This window comes from Pundamilia nyererei, unplaced genomic scaffold (genome assembly GCF_000239375.1).
Source record: "Pundamilia nyererei isolate P.nyererei 1_Seehausen unplaced genomic scaffold, PunNye1.0 scaffold00008, whole genome shotgun sequence".
In the NCBI taxonomy this organism is placed as follows: domain Eukaryota; kingdom Metazoa; phylum Chordata; class Actinopteri; order Cichliformes; family Cichlidae; genus Pundamilia; species Pundamilia nyererei.
In genome coordinates, this window is record NW_005187409.1 from 587,216 (window position 1) to 608,757 (window position 21,542).

General features: G+C 42.1%; 1 protein-coding gene across 8 annotated transcripts in view; it reads left to right on the top strand.

The window, feature by feature from the left end:
* atp8a1 (ATPase phospholipid transporting 8A1) overlaps positions 1 to 21,542 on the top strand; it is a 106,733-nt gene that overhangs the window by 47,056 nt on the left and 38,135 nt on the right. For 6 of the 8 annotated variants that reach the window (XM_005722843.1, XM_005722845.1, XM_005722842.1 and 3 more), the window contains 10 exons: positions 1,698 to 1,742; positions 5,067 to 5,139; positions 8,613 to 8,718; positions 10,500 to 10,582; positions 11,320 to 11,369; positions 11,669 to 11,738; positions 12,480 to 12,564; positions 14,866 to 15,005; positions 16,764 to 16,902; positions 19,561 to 19,625. In XM_005722843.1, coding sequence (XP_005722900.1) covers positions 1,698 to 1,742; positions 5,067 to 5,139; positions 8,613 to 8,718; positions 10,500 to 10,582; positions 11,320 to 11,369; positions 11,669 to 11,738; positions 12,480 to 12,564; positions 14,866 to 15,005; positions 16,764 to 16,902; positions 19,561 to 19,625 — 856 coding nt within the window. The remainder of the gene's footprint in view (positions 1 to 1,697; positions 1,743 to 5,066; positions 5,140 to 8,612; positions 8,719 to 10,499; positions 10,583 to 11,319; positions 11,370 to 11,668; positions 11,739 to 12,479; positions 12,565 to 14,865; positions 15,006 to 16,763; positions 16,903 to 19,560; positions 19,626 to 21,542) is intronic. The other 2 variants (XM_005722848.1, XM_005722846.1) reach the window with 1 other exon arrangement.

Sequence of the window (21,542 nt, forward strand, 5' to 3'; positions counted from 1 at the left end):
ACCTCTGGTGCAAATTACTGACCTCTGTCATCATTTTAGGTGGGGGAACTTGCACAATCGGTGGCTGACTAAATACTTTTTTGCCCCACTGTATGCACCGAACTGTGGTAGCCTGCTGACAGCTGCTACAATTATAAAATGATTTCTATTCATTTCTATTGTTACTACTTTGTCTTTCTTGGATTGTTTTCTCCTTTGATTTTGTTGACTTCTCTTTAGACATTTGAGTAAATTGTCTCCACTGTAACACCTTTTAATGATCTTATTTTGTAGTTGCTCAGTTTTTACGTGCACTCAGTTTAGAAGGGGAGACTACCTCTGAATTCTTCATCTTCACGTTCAGCTTTGACACAAGTAGGCCTCCAAACAAGACAATGATCCCCAAAACACGTCATTAATCATTATGGGATGGACACATGAGGCTAACAATAAGCTTCTGGACTTGCCTTACCAAAGCCCCAAACTCAAACTTATTAAAAATCTTCGGTTTGGATTTAAAAGCTGTTTTCGTGCCAGGAAGCCAACCAATTTAAACGAACTACCAATTCTGCCCAGAAGACCAAAATTGTGCCAGAAGCAACTTCATTAAGCAACATTTAACCAAATACGAGTGGGGTTGTGTGTATACTTTTGTCCCTGTGCAGACTGGAGAAAATCCAAAACAAACTTGTGCAGCCAGTTCTTGGTTTTACAGTAATTCCACCCTTGACGAATAACAGTACAAAGAAATCTAAAAACCCCAAATTACCATGACATTCACTTCTGACCACAACCGCATATAAAATGAAAATACTAGGGGAAGAACGGTCCGTCAAATCATGCACAATTTGAATAGATATACAAAAACATGGTACTGAAAGCTGCCTCCTTTTTTGTTTGCTTCTTAATGATCACAGCTAAAATAACACCTGTAATGTACGGAAATAACAATTTTCATTTTCCACATTTACTAAGGTAAATGATGACTAGTGGAAAAAAACACAGTTGGGCTTCTTTCCAAAGTATTTTCTTTAATTAATTGTTGCAAAAAATCAAAGAAGGATGGGTTTTGTAATTGGACGGGTTCTCATATAGTGCTTTTCTACCCTTTTTGGGCAGTCAGTATGAATTCAATGCCTCACTGACCCATTCACATAAGCACGTTTCTCTCAATGCATCGGGGTGCATCTTGGGGTTCAGTGTGTTGCCCATGGATATTCAGGCATGCAGGCTGGAAACATTCAGGGATCAACACATCAAACTTCTCATTAGCTGATGGCTTGCACTACAGCAACCCCAAAAAAGAAGAAAACTTGGAGTTTTAGCATGTTGCCAGACTGTTTCTTGAGAACAAAGAGACGATGTATAATGTAAAGATATATCATTAAGTTAACATTGCTGGAATAGGTGTTTCTGTGTTTCCGGTCTTAAATGGCTAAGATATGTGACTGCTGGTTGTATGTAGTTCCTGGTAAAAAGTGTCAAGTATGAATATTTTGCACAACTGTAAAAAAATCTGGAAACAAATAAGTGATTAGAGGACACGCTATCATCAACACTATCATCCTAACCACAGAACCTTAGCTAAGCTGCCACGCTCCAACTCCTCCTAAACGATCCCATTTGAACAAAAATCCTTGCGCCTGCACTTACCAACAGCATGTTCACATAATGCTTTGTCAACAAGATGCTTTTTGTTCTCACTTTCGCTCCAACAGTCACGTCCCTGAGGCTGAGGAGGGTAGTTTTGCAGAGGACGACTGGTAAGACGATGGGTGTGAAATGGTGGTTGTTTTTATTCGCTCCCTGCTTTTGTCATGTATTAGTGCTGCCTTGCCTTGTGGAAATGGTGACTTTGAACACAATACCTCAGTGTGTGTTTGTTTTGTTGTTTTCTCTGTCCATTCAGTAATTATGGGACGTGCTGTATGTGACTGTGGCTCCCGAATCAAAATATGTATCTGCTGTCGTAAATGTGCAGCTTCAAACATAGTAGCAGTCGTAGTATTTATAATGAACTGTATGAGTATTTCAGAATTGTGGCTTTCTCACAGGCAAGTTTAGAAAAGCAGGTTGATAGACAAAGCCTTCCAGCGTTTACCGAGTGCTGTGTGGAGGCTGAAGCTGTGCACCATATTCTCCTTTTCCCCAGTTGACATCAAACTTTTCAGCTGGAAGCGACACACCCACTTATTCTCTCTCTTTCTCACACATCCAGTAAAAAAGCACGCACACGCACACACACGCGCGCGCGCACGCACACACACGCACACTCGCACACGCACACACGCACACTCGCACACGCACGCACGCACGCACACACACACACACACGCACACACACACACACACACACACACACAGCTCTACTTCTGAGATCCATCTGCTCTAGAGTTGAGCTCTGCAGTAACAGCATGGGCGTGTCTCATCCATTTTGCATGGGGGATTGGAGCCTGTTTGTTAATAGCTATTATGCCAAAATATTGAGTCTTGCTACTTTACATCATGTTGCAGCTTCAGTGAAAGCATGTCTCATTATATTGTTATGTCTCCCCTCACTAAAGAGAGACTCTTTATTATTATGTGCTGCTAGATTAGAGAAACAAGGATTCCGACGCCTCTGATGCACCTCAAGCTTTATTATTTCCTCCTCCTGACGGTAACGGGTCAGCTCGATGTGCCGCAGGTTTGATCTGGAACTGGTCCCTGGTTATTGACTGCGAATAGCCAGCACCCTTGTTCCCATAGTGACAGGATCTCTGTGTGCTGGCAGATAATCAATAGCTGACTGTCCTGCTCACCCGGCCTTGTGCCTCGCAAATTTCATCAAGACAATCGACATTGCGAGATATACTATAGAGAAAGGTTGTGGCTTTCTTACCTATATAGGCTTAAAAATAATAATAATGGCACAAAAAATAATGCATTTGGGCTTCATGTGAATGTGCGTGTTTTATGTCATTTACAGATATAAAGGGGTGCTGAATAGCTCCCGTACATTCATTTGTAATTGGTTGTGTATTTGCAGTATAAGAGTTCAAACTTAAACCTTTTTAGCTGAAATGGCTTCAGTCCTCTGTTTATATTCATGGAGGTTTTTAAAAACGCAGACTTTGTTTTCCTATTTCTCCATGACAGATTTTAATAAAGATGCAAGTGTGATCCATTTCCCTGCCTCCAGTGCATCTATGTAGGGGTAACACAATATCGACTCCTGCCCGGCTGTTTAATTGCATTTCTGTCTTTTCCCCATATTTCCTTCCCTCCAAAGCTCTATTTTCTGTGCAGTGGATGGAGTATTACTAGCTGGCGGGCTGCTAGCTCTTTGGGATCTGAACAGCATATCCTGTGGGATTAAAAAGAATTATGGTTGCTAATGGCATTCTCGGCAACATTTCTATCAAACCCCAGTGCCATGGCTAAAGCTGCTGTCTCCACGATCTATAGGTGTATTTATCACAGAATCATAAATTGATCCCTGCTGGAGAGCCAGCGAGTGGCTGGTGGCTACATAATCACTGCCCTAAGCCACTGTTACAGGGATAAAAATACATCCTTTCCTCTCATTTATCAGAAATGATTTTTTGAAGTTTTGCTTGACTTGTTGATTATTTTCTATCTTGCCAGAAATAAAAAAAAGCACTTCTGGCTTGAGACTAATTGGGTTTCCAGTAATTCATTAGAGCCTGATTAGTGTTTGAGTAATGCGGTCTTTTTTAGCTGCCAGAAATCCAGCCTGTCTGCTATCACTGTAAGCAGCTCCTCATGTGCTGTTTAATTTCTAAATTAAATTAAAATAAAAGGGGGACAGCATTTCTTATTTATGCAAATGACGAAAGAGGATCAGATTTACAAACAGAATAATGAATAAATGTGTGCGCGTGGATTCCTTGGGAAATGATATTTCAGGGCACTGCTTTGTCAAAGCACGATCTGTGTCTGCCAGCATGGACAACATCCCAAATAGTGCCACTGTACATCCCATGGCTGAAGCCCGGGAGACCAGCATTTGCATTCTGGCTGCACTGTGTTTAATATTTTATTCAGCAAATGTCAATACTGTGGGCACAAAGCTCTGTTGTGTGCTGCCAGTATACGTGTAAATTTGTTTTTCTAGAGCTGAAAAGATGAGTTGGTTAAAAAAAACTTCACTTATTGGCCAAATTATTAGGTATACCTCTAAACTCCTACGCCTTAAGCTTCAGACTGCTCTAATTAAGGGTTCTTTGTTCCTCTCACCTCTGTGATGTCCCTGCTATGGATATTACATCATGTCCCACAGCTTTAGCTGTGAGCGCAGAACTTCCACAACCTTCTGTTTGCAAGGGGCAGCCCGTAAGAAGACTTCAAGAAGTAAAAGGGTGTACTTAATGGAGAGGAACTCCAAGCCACAATCATGCAAAGCTACTTTAGTAGAGTCCAAGAATAAAATATGTGGTGGTGGAAAGGATGTGATGCTGTAGGTCCACTTTGTGCATGTATTCTCCAGACACACGTCACTCAATTTACTGGACTTAGATTTTGAAGGTGGCTCTTAAAGTTGCCAGTGAGTGTATTTTGATGGGTGTGATTTTTATTTTTTAAATATCTATCATACTGAATATTTTGTGCTATATTGAAAATGTCCCAGGACCCTGTGGGGACATTTAATATGTATAGTTTTTACTCAGTTAAAACTAGACTAAATGATGATACAGTAATTAGTTATTATTAGTTAGTCCTGTTTTTAGGTTTTTGCAACAACACTGTTAGTGCTCGATGTAACGAACTCTGAGAGGCTGCACAGTGGTTGGCAGCTCAGAGCATTTCTTCTAAATGTTAATGAAAACCGTGGATTGTATGCAGTCTCACCAAGGCTCTAGCACATAAGAGTGGTACACAAGCACTGTTCAGTCTGCCTCCTTTTTATCTTCTTAAGTTTTGACAGAATATCTTTTGATCACTAAGCAGAATCCTTGTTTTGTTTTTTGTTGTTTGCTAGTCGTGCCTGCTCTGAGGACAGCATGCTGTACTTCAGTGCTGTACAGTGTTGCTCTCAAGGATGCCAGCGTGTTCTGTTGTTTTGACTTCAGTGTCTCCTTTTTCCAGGCACAGCACACACTCATCAGACGAGGCAGGATTTAATGACCCGAGCTTACTGGAAAACCTCCAGAGTAATCACGTAAGTAATGTCAAGGTTCCCCGTCACCCGCTGCTGCCGTTTAGGACAGAATTAAGACGGATTTTGGATCTAATTGTGTGTGCTTGCATAATATCGTCTTTTGCATTTTAAGTAGACTCTTTTTAGCTTTATTTTGTGCCTTTAAAATGGTGACGCATGCCTCATGTTATTATCTCACGAGACAAATTTGGCAACTGATGGATTTAATTGTTTTTAATATCAGTTTGACTAAAATCATGCTGAGGGGTGGATTACTGTTTCTTTGCATCAAGATTAGCCAATTCTGACGAAGCAGTGAGGTGCACTACTATCTTGCCATCCTTTGCAGGATTTTAAAGGGAGCTCTAATGACCACCTGTAGTCATGCAGTGGGTGAAAACGCTGATTGATTGGCTGTTTGAGTCACTGAGCTGCAGAGTGGTGTGGAGGAGGCAAAATGTCACATCCAATTAGGTGCAGTAGTACCGCCCAGGGAAAGTAGTAATCCCACTGTGACGTTTGCTTTGTTATGACAGCAGAATCTCTCCACACATTGAGTTTGTCTAAGATCTGCTTCAGTCTCACATTGATAGCCTCTCGCCAGTTTGTAATTATGGTTCATAACTGACTGCTGCTTGGAAACCAGGGTTTGCATGCATTTTGGTAACGATTTAGCCCGAATAATCTGGACGGTAATAAATCATAGATGTATGTTTTTTCTTTTTCCCCAATCATTTTTTTCAAGGTAACTTCTAGCATATAGAAGACTGTCCTTTGAACTGATACGTTGTAGGCATGCTCAAAAGTATGAAGGTGTTTGGTAGAAGCAACATTAAAGTTGATATATATGCTCATGGCTATTTCATTAGGGATGCGTGTTCAGCTCCTCATTAACAAATGTTTAATATCTAATATCGGCCAATCACATGGCAAATTTGCTTTTAGGCATGTAGACTCAAGACAACCTGCTGAAGTACAAACTGAGCATCAGAATGGGGAAGAAAGGCGATTTAAGAGACTATTCCAATATAGACCAAAATCTTAGGGAAATGTTTCCAGCTCCTCGCTCTGAATGCAAAAGGGCTCCAACCCTTTACCTGACAGAATGGGCAGTGAGTGTATAGTTATTCAAAATAAGGTTTTTTGCGACTCTCGCTAGGTGGCAGCACATGCTTGCTTCTAGAAGGACTTCAACAATACTAACCCCACGTAACCCTCAGTAATAGTGAGCTGAATTACCGAAGCAATATCAAGGTTTTTAAACATCACCTCAAACTTTCAAGACGTTGGTTTAATTAATGCACAATCAGTGCTTCACTTTCACTTAGATATCGCTGCTGGAGCTGCTGAATGAAGCGATGCATTTGACGTAACAGTCGAAGCGCTTCTTCTTATGGCCTTCAGAGTGCTTCTTGCATGAACATTACTAAGGAGAGGGGAATTAAGAGTGTTGACAGAAATAAGCACCCCCTCTGGTGCTTTTCATCTTCCCTGGACATGGTCCTCACCCACAGAGTTTCAATGGCTTCTTCATTTTCTCCTCCCCCTTAAACTTTTCCCCACACGGGCTGTGTCTGAAGCGATGAGTGTCTATCACTGCTGCTGTGACACAGGTTACCCAGAAGTTATTTGGGGTGGTAGCTGGCAGCACAGTATTTCCTGTCACATCTAATTGTGTCAGCAGAGCAAAGTTCAGATGTCTGTACTGTCTGCCTAGTTTACCACCACCCTCGATGTCTTGCTGTCAGACGTGTGCTTTTCTTCTGAGAGGAGGAGTCGGTGTCATGAACTTTACCCAATCAAACGTCTGTCTGCTAGCATCTTTAAAGCAGGCCGGAAGGGAAGTGTAAATGCAGCATGTTGGGGTTTTACAGTGATTATTGGCTGGACTTGGTGTGGCACAGTAACCTCCCAATGACAATCCCATTATTGTCATTGGGTTTCCATGACAGCAGTCTTAATGAAAAGATCCCATCCCTTAAAGAGCAATTAACAAAGACCTGCTTTCAGCCTTAAACCTGCATCAGACATTAACCCTCATCCCAGTAAGGGTGTGAGAGCTGTCCAAAATACCTGCTCTTTAAAAGAAAACATGTCCTCACTCAATCACACACATACTGTCCTGTCTTTCAGAGGATACCCGTCAACCCAGGCCAGATTATCATGCTGCTTGGAGGCAGGGAGGCCTCTCTTAGCCACCTGGACTGTAATAGACTCGATGTATTTTCATTTGGAAGAGGCACTTTTAATTTGTCACCCTCCCCCTTCATTCATGTGATCCTTTGCTCCTCTCTTCACAACAGAAAGAACAAATTTAATAATACTCTGCGTGAGGCTGCAGCCTTTTGTTTGAGATGGGAGTGAAAACATGCACTTTTGAGCTATCTTACACCAGTACTCCAGTATTATTTAAACCTGCATCTGATATTAACCCTCAGATTTCCCATTAAGGAGGTGAGAGAGTGCAAAATCTCTGCACTTGAAAAGAAAGCATGTCCTCACTCTTAGGCTTTTATGTTCTTTGTGTTACTACAGGTTCGTGAGACCAATATTCATAATTCATTGGCTGGTATTAAACTCACTGCTAACAAACGTTTGCCGCCAGGCTGCTGTGTGTGCTGTTGCTGTATTATACAGGTCTGCTGCAGCCCTGCAGGCTGCTTATATTACTGTCTTGGCTGTAGTCGGCCTCAGCAGATGCCTGTCTAGGTCTGTCCCGTGGCAAGTTAGTCATACTGTTCCCTTCATTAATGTACAATGCCTCAGTGTATAGGTTAGGCCTTCTTTCATTAAATGAAGCACATTTCTACTGGATGAGGAGGCATGAGTCTGTCAGCAGCTGGCAGTTTCTGTGGGATCCTCTTGGCTCGTTATCCACAGTCATTAGCCTCTCCACGCTTGACTACTGAGTACTGAAGCCACATGTATTTCAGAGTTTGACAAAGCTTAGACTGGCTTGGAAACAAATGGAGTCATAAATCTTTGGGCGCTACACGATGTGAAGGAAATTCATCAAGTGTCAGAGCTGCAATTAATAATGGTACCTGTTCAGGGTTAGAGTTCTCCTGTGTAAGTTGCAGTGTTTAGATATAATTCTGCCAGCAGTTAAGTGTAGATTTGTGATTATAGTTTGCAAACAGGAATGTACCTGAACGGCAGTTCAAAAGAACTGAGAGTAAAGTTGTTTTTTATGCTCTATTGTGCTCATGATGCAGCAAACTTATTTGGTCTGGTTTTATAAAACTTTAAATAAATGCTCCAGCAGACAGGTCACTGGAGTCTGCAGTGCATACTAGTATTAATAGAAGCTGTCTGTCACATTTGTAGCGGCTGCTGTAGCAGGTTGTGTACGTCGGCTGCAGGTTGATTATGCTCTGTCGGTGTGCACTCTCTGTCCTTGCTCTCTCTTCCTACAATACCGTAGCTGTTTTGCTTCTGTTACATGTTTTATGAAAGAACATTAAAAGTCAAAGTGCCCCTTCTTCTTCCTGTAGCCTACAGCTGCTGTTATCCTGGAGTTCATGACCATGATGGCCATCTGTCACACTGCAGTCCCTGAACGCATGGATGGAAAAATCATCTACCAAGCTGCATCTCCAGGTATATCCCACTTTTAAGTGGAATACACAATGTTATTACAGTGTGTGTCTGTTCACACACAGTAATTTAAGATCGTCAAAATTTACCAGACTTCTTCTTGATTCTGACGTTGTTTGTGACGTAGCATGTTGTCAGATTTTCATTTTCAACGTTTGTAGTCGTTAATCATCAAACTGTAAAACCAATGAAAAAAATGAAGCTACAGTGATAATCATTACAGCTGAAGACATGGACAAAGGAGTTCACTAAGACAGTGCAAATATACAAATAATTCTTTAATACCAAAATCTATTGTTCACTGATATATAATGGGACAGCACGCCTGCGCCCTTTGATGGCACAGTGTCAGCTTAGCTGTCGTCTTAACACATGCATCCTAACAGCAGCTAAAAATAGAAACGAACTAGCTCTCGCAACACATGTTGCTGTGATTTAACGGTGTCAAAGACAAGTGTGAGAGTTGCAAAACTTCTCCTTTCCTTCCTTGGATTTTGCCCAGTGACACGTTTCTGTGTAATGCTACACCTCTCCTGTACAAGTAGGTTCAAAACTGCATGTCGAAAAGAGCAGATTTTAAATGGCTAGTTGTGCAGCTGTGTCTGGATCTGGTTCCAGGTGCTCTGCATAAATGGTCTTGTGTGTCCTTGATATTTCTCTTTGTTGTAGTATTTAATTTTCCATCTAGCGACCTTTGTGTCACAGCAAATGGAACACACCACTACAGCCTCCGGGCTCCAGTATTTCATAAAGACGTTTATGTAATCATCAGCGCACACACGAGCCAGGAATCATATTATAAAATGAAATCAGCTGTTTTCTTCAGTCTATCACATCCACAGGTGAACTTAACAGACTGAGACAGCTGTCAATCAGGAAGTTAAACACATAACATATTTCTAAACATCAAAGTTGCCACCATGACAAACATTAGATGAGGTGAAATCCACCACAGAGACTCTAGAATAGGAGGTTTTAGCGTTAATGCATAGAGATTGCCCTTAACAGCAGTAGTTATGTTTCCTGAAAATAATGCAGATTTCTGAAGAGACCAGCAGGTTTAACCTCCTAAGACCTGAACTCTTCCACAGCAGCATTTTTAATTTCTCTTTGATATTTGGGCTGATTGGGGCCTGATGAATGTAAAAACAAAGAATTACCAGATTTTTTTTTTTTTTACCTTATTTTTGTTTCTAAGAAAAATGAGAGCCACATCTGAGGATAGAACAGTAGCAGCATAATGTCCTCATAAGTGGATATCAGGCCCTTGTAGAGCAAAATTGAGTATTTTGGTCTAAATAACCCAAACTGTGATGTCCACATATGTGGACGCAGGTCCCAGGAGGTTAAAGGAAAAAGCATTTGACATCAGTTTATAATGTACAAACATACGGCTGCAGTTTGTCAAATAGGTTGACATATCCCGATCGTTTTAAATATGTTTATTAGAGAACTGATGAACACTTTGATTCGAAAATAAGCTTTGCATCTTCATTTTGCTAATGACTTTTTGGGGGACTTGGATTGCTTCAAACAGTCGTGTTCATGTGAAGCTTTGAGGTTTTTAGAGTGGTTGCAAAGAGCTGCTGGTGAAGTGAACTATAAAGAACAGTAGAGAGCTCTTTCTTGCCCTGCAGCATCCCCATGCACACGGTAGCTGGATCACAGGTTTCAGTCACTGTACTGAAACATGGCTGCTGTGGTAAATACCAGGCTCAAATGTGATGTTACCTTGGATATTTGTAAAGGTGTTTTTATCTGTAACATTTTTCTTTGCTCCCCAGATGAAGGCGCTTTAGTGAGAGCAGCACAAAACCTTGGCTTCGTGTTCTCTGGTCGAACCCCAGACAGCGTCATTGTGGAAATTGTAAGTTGGACAAAACAAGTTAAAGAAAGGCAAACAGCCTTACAGGTCTGCTTAATCTATAATACTGGCATCATCGTGCTCCGGTCGGCATCTAAAGAAGTCCCATCTGTAGGCTAGTTCATTTCCAAAAAACACTAAACTATCCCCTTGTCTATTTCACAGTACTTCATGAAATTTGTCAGATGTTTTGAAACAGAACTAAAACAAATACACTAAAAGTGGTTTTCCACTTGGATCACAGTGATGGAAAAACACAACATTTGCCGTGATTATATCCTGAGTTGATGCAGTGTGTCCTCTCCAACGCTCGGGTCACTCCTCCTGTTGTTCTCCTAATTGGCTAACCTGATGATTGCACTCAAAGAGCCTGAGGCTGAAAGGCCAGAGCCATTTCCTCTCTTTTTTTTGCCCCTTTTTGGTCGAACATCTCGTCTCCTAGACGTTTGTCCAATTTCTTAATCTTTATTAGACCTTCTAAAGCTCTCAGCATCTACTTTAATCACTCTGTCTTGTACCTAGCAGTGTCCACAATTAAGAAAGTTAATTGAATTTTACCTTGTTATTCTCCTTCCATCGGCTCAGTGCAAGCAACTGATAAACACATTTAAGTGCAATTAAAGCTGATTGGAGGAGGATGGCAGGCTTGGCTGTGCTACTTAAGATAACTTGTCTCAGAAGACTGAGGTTGAAGTGTCTCCTTCTGAATTACGTCAACGCTCACGTCTCTTTCAATTCAGGTTGGAACAGAGGAACGATATGAACTGCTTCATGTGCTGGAGTTTACAAGGTACAGTTATTATGTTTTTATTATGCATATACACCATCAGCATGCCTTATTTAACAGTCTTTTACTATAGAGTTTTCTGTTTGAGCCTCAGTGGCATCATCATTAATTAACTAATTAATCCTAGTTAACCCCACTGTGGTCACATGGTTATCTTGTTACCCACTCTTTGTTTTCAGTAATCATGTGCTAGCTCAAACCATGCATTACTTTAGCATTGTGGTAACACACTGCTGTTATTTCTCTCCTTATTCCACCTCCTTCTGCCCTCTCACACTCTCTTGGCTTTTTTTATCGCTTAGCACAAGGAAGAGGATGTCAGTCATCATGCGCACCCCATCTGGGAAGATCCGCCTCTACTGCAAAGGAGCTGTGAGTGTCTGTCTCTCTCCATAGCAACGCGTGACAGGTCATCACCATCATCGCCGAAACGCTCTTCTCTCCTTATTGCCTCTCGCTCATGTCAGGAAATCTTTTCATTGGGTGACAGGATGAAGCAAGATCACCACATTTCACACATCTCTGCCAAATAACAAATAAACGTTATGGCCAGACTACATTTAATCCTCAGTAAGATTTAATCGGATCTACAATTTCCTGGATTGCAACAATTTTGTGCTGTCAATATGATACAAAAGTGAAAGCAGAAGTACAAATTGCACAGTATAACACAACATCAATATTTTATTTTTAAATGTTACATGGTTATTGCAGCACCCCTAATCTGTGGAGAAGGGACGAGATAGCGTTCTATTGGCTATTTGGGTTTGAGTAGGTTTTGGTCACAAGAAAACTGGATTGTACTGAACGACAGAAAGCATTCGTTTTCATCCGATGATGATTCATCTTTTAACGAGCTTTTTTCCATTCATCTATAAACAATAACCCGTGGATGGAACTGGTTACTCTTAGTCCAGATATATGGCTGCACCAAAAGTCTTGAGTTCCCAGATCAGGCTTCTCCAAATGTATATCTCTTTTTTAATACAAATACGTAGCTGGAGTTATCTGAGTAGGAACATGAAGTGCTTCTAAATGGGCCAAACACAGCCTTGTGGTTCCTTTCTTTCCTCTCTGGGTGTCAGTAACCAGTGAGTGTTTGTTTCCCTTCAGGACACAGTGATCTATGACCGCCTGGCAGACAGCTCTAGGTACAAAGAGATCACATTGAAGCACCTGGAGCAGTTTGCCACTGAAGGTGAGTGGACTAACATCGCCCCCTGTCTGCCAACAATAATGTGTCTTTTCAGGATGCTGTACACCCCTGCGTCATCTCTGGACAGAAGTAAACAAACTTCCTCTTCCTGAGAGCCTTTCCTCTCATGCATTATTTAATGGAAATTTCCTTCTAGTGGGAATATTCTGCTGTAATTTTAACACAAGGCTGTTGACCTGAAGGAAACTGCACCACATACTCTGCTTCTTGTTCTATGATCATACTGCCCCCTTGTGAGACACCAGCAAAATGATGTCATTAGGAATATTTGATGTGTGCTAAATTTAGCATCCAGGACAGATTGTGAGGATCTTCAGGCCCAGTAATTCCCAGTCCAAGTGGAGATACTACAGATGAACCTACTTTATCTGCTGCTCGCTTTTTTGTGCCATTTTGATCCCATAACATCTTTCAGACTAGAATTCTTTAGTCAGTGTCTTGGACATTTGTCTCATTTAAAGTGCAAATGAATCCACTTTAAATGAGACAATACCTCAATCAAATATTTAGACATAAAACATGTCTTAATGTGGGTAACCAACTGTGGAAATGTCATTCTGCCATCTGTTAGAGTTAGTCTTATTCAATTCTAGTAAAACTATCTGGAACGTATCGAGTCACAACTCTCCCAAGCATCTGTTCTTTCCAGTACATTAAAGGTTTTTACAGAGTACTTTATTCATGCATCTGTGTAGGTTCTCAGTCAACCAGGTCAAGGTACTCTTAAGTGCTGGAAATGAAGGCAACTGGACTCCTTTGTGGTTCAGAGATTTTCACCTCCTATTCTAGAGGCTTCTTCAGTTCTGTAAATTGCTGGAGTCATTTTACAGACCTGGTGGTGTTATGTGCTGGAAAGTGGTCGTGGAAAGTGGTCGTGGTCACTGAACCACCCTGTAATGTGAGTTGTTAAGAGTCACATGAGCCGAGGTGTGAATTTAGGTGTGGGTCATTACCCTCCTGTCAGAGGCCAAGGTCCTGAGACCCCGCCCCCTATCATGTGATTTGTTCAGGTCACATGGTTCAAGGTGTGAACAGGGATTTCATGAAGTGATAAAGGGAGCTGGTGCCAGTTGCCACCACCTTTGTTCAATGATAGTCGTTCATTGTTGGTGTCGATGACCTCCTTTGCGCTTCTCCCAAACAGCCTGACCTTTCTCCTTTAGGATGCGTACGTACAGCTGAGTGTCCTGTCGAGATGATTCTCCTAGATGGTGTTCCTCACTGAATTGCGCTTCACATTTGGTATTTGGGTCTTGTCAACCCAAGTGAGCCTTGACCTTTGTGACCTTAATAAGTCACATGATGAAAAGGGCCCTTTTGACACAATGAGCCACGCCTTGATTCAGACTTTTGCTTACATGATCCTTTATGTCTCACGTGATTACAAGGTGGGTCAGTGACTCCAGGGGGCAATCCCACTAGTGGGGTCTCGCCATCAGTTTATAGAGCTGAAGAAGCTTCTTAAATCTTCATGGACTGTCCAATTTTTAAGGCAGGGGTGTCAGACGTATAGCCGGCGAGCCGGAATTGGACTGTATTATCAAAAGTTTTATAGCTTCTCCTCCTGACATGGCCATTCATACTACAGGAAATAAGTAATAGATAAACATTTCAATAACAGAACATTTCAGAAAATAAAAACTGAAACGTTTTGTTGGAAATGCTCTTATTTTTCGTATGCTAAGATAGCTGATCTGAATTTTGAATTTAATTGACTTTAATGACATTTTTAAACATAATTTTATTAAATGTAATACATAAAAATAACTGTTAATCAAAGTTTGTAACTGGGGAAGTTACCATGACGTTGTTTGATTCGAAAATTGACCGTACTAAGCTGAAGCGCTTTGTTCAACAAAGACAGCTGCTGCTTTTCTCAGCTCCTATTTAGCGTATGTCAGTAACCCTTTAGCACCTTTTATTTACCCCCAAAATATGAAGAATGGACTTTAAGCAAATTCATACTCTGAATAGGTCAAGTAATACAGTAATGGTGTCTGAATAACCTGCTTCGGATGCAAGATTTAAATCGAAATCTGATGGTTTAGATTTGAATAGTATCCGATGGTTATTTTGCTGGAGTTACCGTTCATGCTGCGTATTGTATTGATTAATATGGTCAGAAATATAGCTGACTTAAGTAGCAGTGTTTTCATTGGACTGGGTCTATCTGTGTCACACGTTTAACAGTGATTGCAGAGCACAAGCTTTGTTTTGTAATGTTAAACAGTCAGAACTGTGACATTTGACCCAAATGTTGCGATGCTGCTTTTAATCTTGTAGGCCTGCGCACTCTGTGCTTTGCGGTGGCAGACATCAGTGAATCATCCTATCAGCAGTGGTTGGAGATCCACCACAGAGCCTGCACCTCCCTGCAGAACAGAGCCTTAAAACTGGAGGAGAGCTACGAACTGATAGAGAAGGTTTGTTAAGCGACATCCTGTTTGTGTGCACTGTGTCGGTTTTTCTGAAAGGGCTATTTTTTATTGCAGAATCCAGTTTGACTGACAAGCAGCACAAAGCTTTTCATCTGGTTAAATGCGGCAATTTCTTAATGCGGAGGATTTTATAGGAACAAAACTTGTGAAAAGTCAGACTGGCCTTGAGCTGAAGTGTAACTAGTGGGGAAAATGAAATAACGTCTGGAAACCTGCAAAAGTTCAAACTCGTGTGTGTTTTTATACGTTTCACCAGCAGGTAGAGTTGGTTTTCTGTGAGGTGGGTCTGTGTGGAAGCGTTAGTCAAACACAGGAAGCCACAGAGTAAATCAGCCACTTGGCAGGTTCGTCATGGCTGCTCCTGGCTGCCCAAAACAAATGGGGGCAATCAATCATGAAATAAACATAAAAGCTTTCAGAGAGAAAAATTTAATGCGCGTTGCCAAATGAGCAGAGCGTGGCACTGCGGCCCAACCCCAATTCCCTTCCCTCGGTCCCACCCCTCTGTTTCTGCAGTTAGGGGAGGTAAGGTCTCCTGTTTCTTTTGGGATGAAGAGGTAGCCTTTAGAGGACTAGATGACCAAAGGGTGATTGTGATTGGGCCAGGGTTAGGGCCACCCACACTTAAAAATGCACACAGTAATGCCACAGGGGGGCACAGTGGAGTTATAGTGAAATGTTAAGGATGGAGGCATTCCTGCAGTGTGTCCGAAGTTTCTCCTTCTCATCATTTCTTAACTAAAATGCTGATTACGTATTATGTGGGAAAATCTTCCTAAAAACAATTGTTTTGTATTGATACGCTGTTTTAGCTGTTTAAGATCTAATTCTTCATTATTTCTCCCCATTCATTTCTCACTGGTCTACTGCAGGGGATACTTTTTATGATCCCTGACTAATCTAAGGACAAGTGTATTTATTGTTTACTGTTTGTCAGTGCAAAGTAAGCTGCTCTAGCTCCACTGTGAAAATTCAGAACTTTATTTCCCCTTTTTAACATATTAGAAGCAGTAGTGGTGAATTCATACGAGTCTTTGTCCCAGTGGAAACTTAAGCTACATATACTGGACAGACTCTACCAGCAACATACTGACTATGATCCCGTTTCTCCCTGATTCAGCTGGTACTTGTATCATAATTTACAAAGAGTGCTTTTAACAGCAGCCATAGAAAGAAATGAAAGGCTTACGATGAAAAGGCAAAAGAAAGTTTGGCACATCCAGTCATGGTCTTTCCCAGGCATAGTTTTCCGGGCTGTGTGGTTCCCAGTGATTAGCGTGGACAGACCTACAGACGTCCAGGCAGTAAGGCTCAGGTCACAACTTAAAGAGCTTCCAGAGCCTTTCCTCTGCTGCTGGCTCCTGTCTCCCCTCTACCCCTGGCTCTTGTCAAACCTTTGGCCCTGTGATGTGCCCATACAAGCCCACAGCCAGCCACAGAGCAACACAGAGTTTCCTGGGGAAAAAACAGCAGCTGCATTTTGTGGGTGTGCTTGTGTGGCAGAGAGCGTGTCTATAGATGCAAACACAGATGCAGGGGCACAGTAACGGATCCAAAACCCCTTAAGTCCACCGCCGCGGTTTTTACTTGGTGATAAACAAGAGCGGCTGATGAGGGGAAAAACTCGACTGAGTGAGTGACACTGTCCCGGCTCAGATGTTTGCCTGACACATGACGATTTAAAGGCCTTCCTGTGTTATGATCCTCACTAACTGACTTGTTTACTGACTTTCTTTGGTGCAGAACCTGCAGCTCCTGGGCGCCACCGCGATAGAGGATAAGCTCCAGGATAAAGTGCCGGAGACCATCGAGACTCTAATGAAGGCCGACATAAAGATCTGGATCCTGACTGGGGACAAACAGGAAACAGCCATCAATATTGGTAAGCAGCAGCATTTATGACCGGATGCTTTCCGAGCTTTATTTCTATGTGAATTCTGCTGTGTCGTGTGGTTTTATTGGTACAATTATTAGTATTTTTACCAGAAATGGGGCACAACATAAAGGTCAGATATCAGTCACACCAAAGGAAGCCTACTTCAAGGCTGCCACACTGCCAAAAAGCAGACTGATGCAGCTGACATTGCTAAGATTGAGTTCCCCTGTTATGCAAAAGCAACAATAGCTATTTTCCTTCTTGTTTGTGCTTCACGATGCACTTTAACCTTATTTGTGTACGAGGTCTCATACCAAAAGGAAAGTCCCTGGCAAGCCTGATGTTTTTTCTGTGCTAAAGTGCATGCCAGCCTCTTACAGGTACTCCAGTCATCCTTCACCCCGAAAGACAAACAGCTGACAAGCTGAATGTTTCTCTGTCACACATATCCAGTGAAAGCATGCGTCGCAGAATGCCAGATGATGTATGAGCACCCTGCACTGACATGAAATAAATCACACGCATATGTACACAAGCAGGCACGTCTCACGTATCTAGGTGCCCCAGAGGCAGATATTATCAGAAAGGTGAATGCCTAACGCTGGTTGTCCGTTTGGGTTTGTATTCTTCTTCGTTCTGCGCTAGACGTGGGCAAATCAAACAAATGGATCGACCTTGAATACAGTCAGCCAGGTAACACGGAGGTCAGAAAAAACAGATATCAAAAGTGCCTCCGTTTGTGGCTGCTCCTGCTGCTCCTGCTGCTCACTGAATCAGCCCTTTGTACCCACTGTGCCCAGATGTGAGGCAGCAGAAGCCCATGCTCACTGGAAGTATTTTTACAGGTTCGCCTTTTGACTGGGTTGCTCTGTAAAAATTCTGCTTAATATTTACTTTATTTTTTTACTACTTTCCTCACTGAAAGATGATACCAGTTGGCAGAGTTTATGGTGCACCTTTAGCCAAATCAGACACCTGAATTCAGGCCAGGACATTATTTAACATTTGGAGGTGGCCGAAACCACCCAAGTGCCACTTTTGGCACATAATACTGGCATGCTCATTAAATGAAATTGTTAATGCAATAATATTCTTATTTGTAAAGCATACAGGTGTGCTGATTTGAAGCTCTGAAGTGATTGTCCTCAATCTAGTGTGTCCCTAAACCTGAAGTATAATGACATACGATAAAGAAGCGACTCTTTTAGGCTGTCTGACAAAAGAGCAATGTTTGCTCTTGGACACGCTCTCGCTGCTATGAGCTGCTAGCTGAGAGGAGTCTGTGTGCACGTAACTCTCAAGGCAGGTAAGAGCCAGAATTTACTAAAAGGACAGAGCCAGCCGATCAGTTAGGGAAACAGTGTTCGCTTTGCTAACGTTCAGTTAAGTGTGGCTGGAGGGTGCATTATGTCCTTAAGCAGAGAGGGACCAAAACGTAAACACCATCCCTTATCTGAGCCCCTGAGCCCCCATTATGTTGACCTGTTCCTCTTCCTGTCATTTTACAATAATTTCAAGCCCCATTCTTCTTCTCAAAATCCCAGTCAGCATGTTACCCCCTTTGAGTGGCTTTCGCGGCTAAAGTTTGTATTTCTAATTGTTGCTCCCGAGGCGAAATTCCAGATTAGCCTGACACAAGTGTCATTGCTACACATTCCTCAAATCCTGTGGGAGCCGTGTTTGGTTCTGCCTGAGATGGGAAAGCCAGGAATTTAACTTTGGTGACATTAAGAAAAAGAGAGAAAAGTCAAACGAGCTAAAGGTAAACATATTAAACGGAAGGCAGTATTGACAAGGGGCAAGGGAGTGACCGAGAGAGGCTGCGTCCAGATGGGGAGACGTTTTGCACACATTGGCAAATTTTTGGACGTTTGCACCTTTGCACTTAAGAAAACAATCTGCCAGACCCCAGCCCTGTTAGGTTTTGACTCTGGAGGTGAAATTTGCTCATTTCCTCTGTACGTACATATGTGTGAGCGTTTGTGCATATTGTGGGTGCACTATTCTTCGGCTATGTGTTGTCTAAGTTTCACTCAGAGAATGCCACCCATATGTTCACAAAACAGAGGCTTTGTGGTAACCCCCTTAAAGAAACTAAAATCCCTTTCCAGACAGAAGCAAAGTGCAGAAGCCCACAAATATTTATGTGGTTATGGCCGCAGATGGCAGCCCTTTTCATACAGCCACAGCGCTGAACTGAAGGCTTCAGTCTTGGTTCATGAAATATTTCTGTTTTCCCCAATGGGAGGCGCCCTCTACCACCTTGCTGGTGACCCCGAGCATCTGTCCCCGCCAAAAGCTGAGGGAAACGCTCCCTAGAGAGCCATGTTGGGTAACTCGGAGTTGTAACTGCCTATTAAAACAGGAAACTGACAAACTCTTGTAAACCAAACTCATTAGTCATGTGCTGAGACACTTGCTTTGAGCTGTAAAATTTTAATTGGATCCCTTTAAACGTTGTTTCACTTATTTGATTCTTCTGGGTTTTATATATTTAATATTTGCATGTGGCTGCAGGTTTGGGATGAGCTAACTGGACTCTTTACATTTAAGGCAACTATAATTTTATGAGAGTAAAATTGGATTAATTAAAAGTTTTATGTATTTTATCTGCTCTATATTTTTGCAGTGCTTAAGATTTTTTTTTGTTTTGTTTTTTTGCAGGACATTCCTGCAAATTGCTGACGAAGAACATGGGCATGGTTGTGATCAATGAAGACACTTTGGATGTAAGTATACGAGATTTTGTTTATCCATAAATCAAACTTCTCTGGAAAGGGGAATCAAAACACATAAAACTCACAGTTGTTTCACAAAATCCATGAGCACGGCTGTTCTAAAACGGCTTCATTCAAAATGTAATTTAAAGCATGATTTCGTTTTTCCATTACTGTGTTAAAATAATACTAATGTATTTGCCATTTGGCTCGTGACTCTAATTGTGCTGGATACATCTAGTAAAGCAGTGTTATTGTCAGAGATCAACATGAACTAAAAGCCTTTAAAGTATGTTTTTATAAAGTGAAATAACAAATATGGATCATTTGGGCTTCAGATTTATCAGAATATCGGACAGTAACCAACACTGATCAACAGTTCTTGTACGTGGAAAACAGTACAGAAGTTAAAGAAGTTACTAAGATAAAAACATCTGTCCCCTCGTGACCTCACCCCGTCCCCATGAAAACCAGAAAATCTCCAAACTAAAATGATGAGGCTACAGGGAGTCTTCCTCATAAAGTCCTCACAACTTCCCAGATTCTGCATTTAACCTCTTTAAGACACCCAACAGAGAAGTCTGTCGACCCCACGGCAGGAGAGCCTTGTCTGTTGTTTCTAAGACTGCAAAGGGCAAGTCCCTGCACTTCCAACAGGAGAAAGCTGCCGAGCACAGGAGCCACAGATGGAGGAGAAACGTGCTGTGTTTAGCTTGTCGGACACAGAAGGGGGGGGGATGGCGAGAAGGAGGGAATGAAGGAGTGGAAAGCGGGGCGGGGGGCTGTTCGGGGGTGATGACGGACGGCCTTCACTCTGTCAGCCGGTCGTTAGGCGTGATAAATGAAGTTGAGGCAGAAAGTCGGGGTTGGTGCATTCATAAAGCTCACGAACCAGCACTTTGAAATGTCAGCTCCCATTCTGCTGTGCTTGAGCAGATGCTTACATAAGGCAGTTTGTTAAAAATCTCTCCGACAACACTGAGGAGGAACAGTGAACAGAGGACCAGGCAGCAGAGCTGGTAGTTCTGAGTCCTTGAGGCATGTCTTGCTTCTTTGCAGTGTTTAGAAACAATTATCAAAGGAAGGACACCGTTTCTGACATTCCCTGTGTTAAACGTTACATGAAGTGAAATCCTTGCAGTAAAATGCTGTCTCTAAGTTAGGATTAGGTCATTCTGAAAAGCTTCGCCTTCTAGTCAGGGTGTTTAATCATTTTGAGAGCATAGCATTGGCATATTAATCTTATTCATCTTACAGCTACAGACGAATGAGGTTCATTATTTTCACGTTTATAAGACTAAAATAGGATTTCTAAACACTCTATCTTAACTGCTCATAGGTAGTTTCTCCAGTGACATATTGGTCAAAAGTATGTGTCCATATCCTTCTCACTAAGATGGAACATGCCCCGTTTGGATGCCTCCAAGTCTAAGAGAGACGATGACATTAGGTCCATACAAACGTCCAGATTCCACGTAATGAGTGTCTCATTCTTTTGGCTGTATCACTCAAGGCGTATATAAACAATGGAGCTCCACAGGCTCTTGTGGATTTCTGAATGGACGGTACATACGCTTCCAAAACCAAACACTAGCTTGTCACATAGGCCAAACTGGTCATTAGAGCCACAACAAAAGAGGCTTTAGGAGGAGACATGTAGCATTAGTGCAAAAATTCCTTAGTGGGGAATTGGGAGTTGGGGGGGTGAATGGCCGCCCTCCTTAAGGAAATGGTAAACTTTGCTTATCACGCTGGGGTGGATACATTGTACCAAAGCAAATTCTTTCACATACATGTTTCCAGCACACACATGCTCTCACACTGAGATGCCATCTGGAAAGTCAGAATGTGCAGTTGTAGTTGAATGTAGATATAACAACTTATGACTTTTCCGGGCTGCACGCGCGCGTGCGCACACACACACGCACG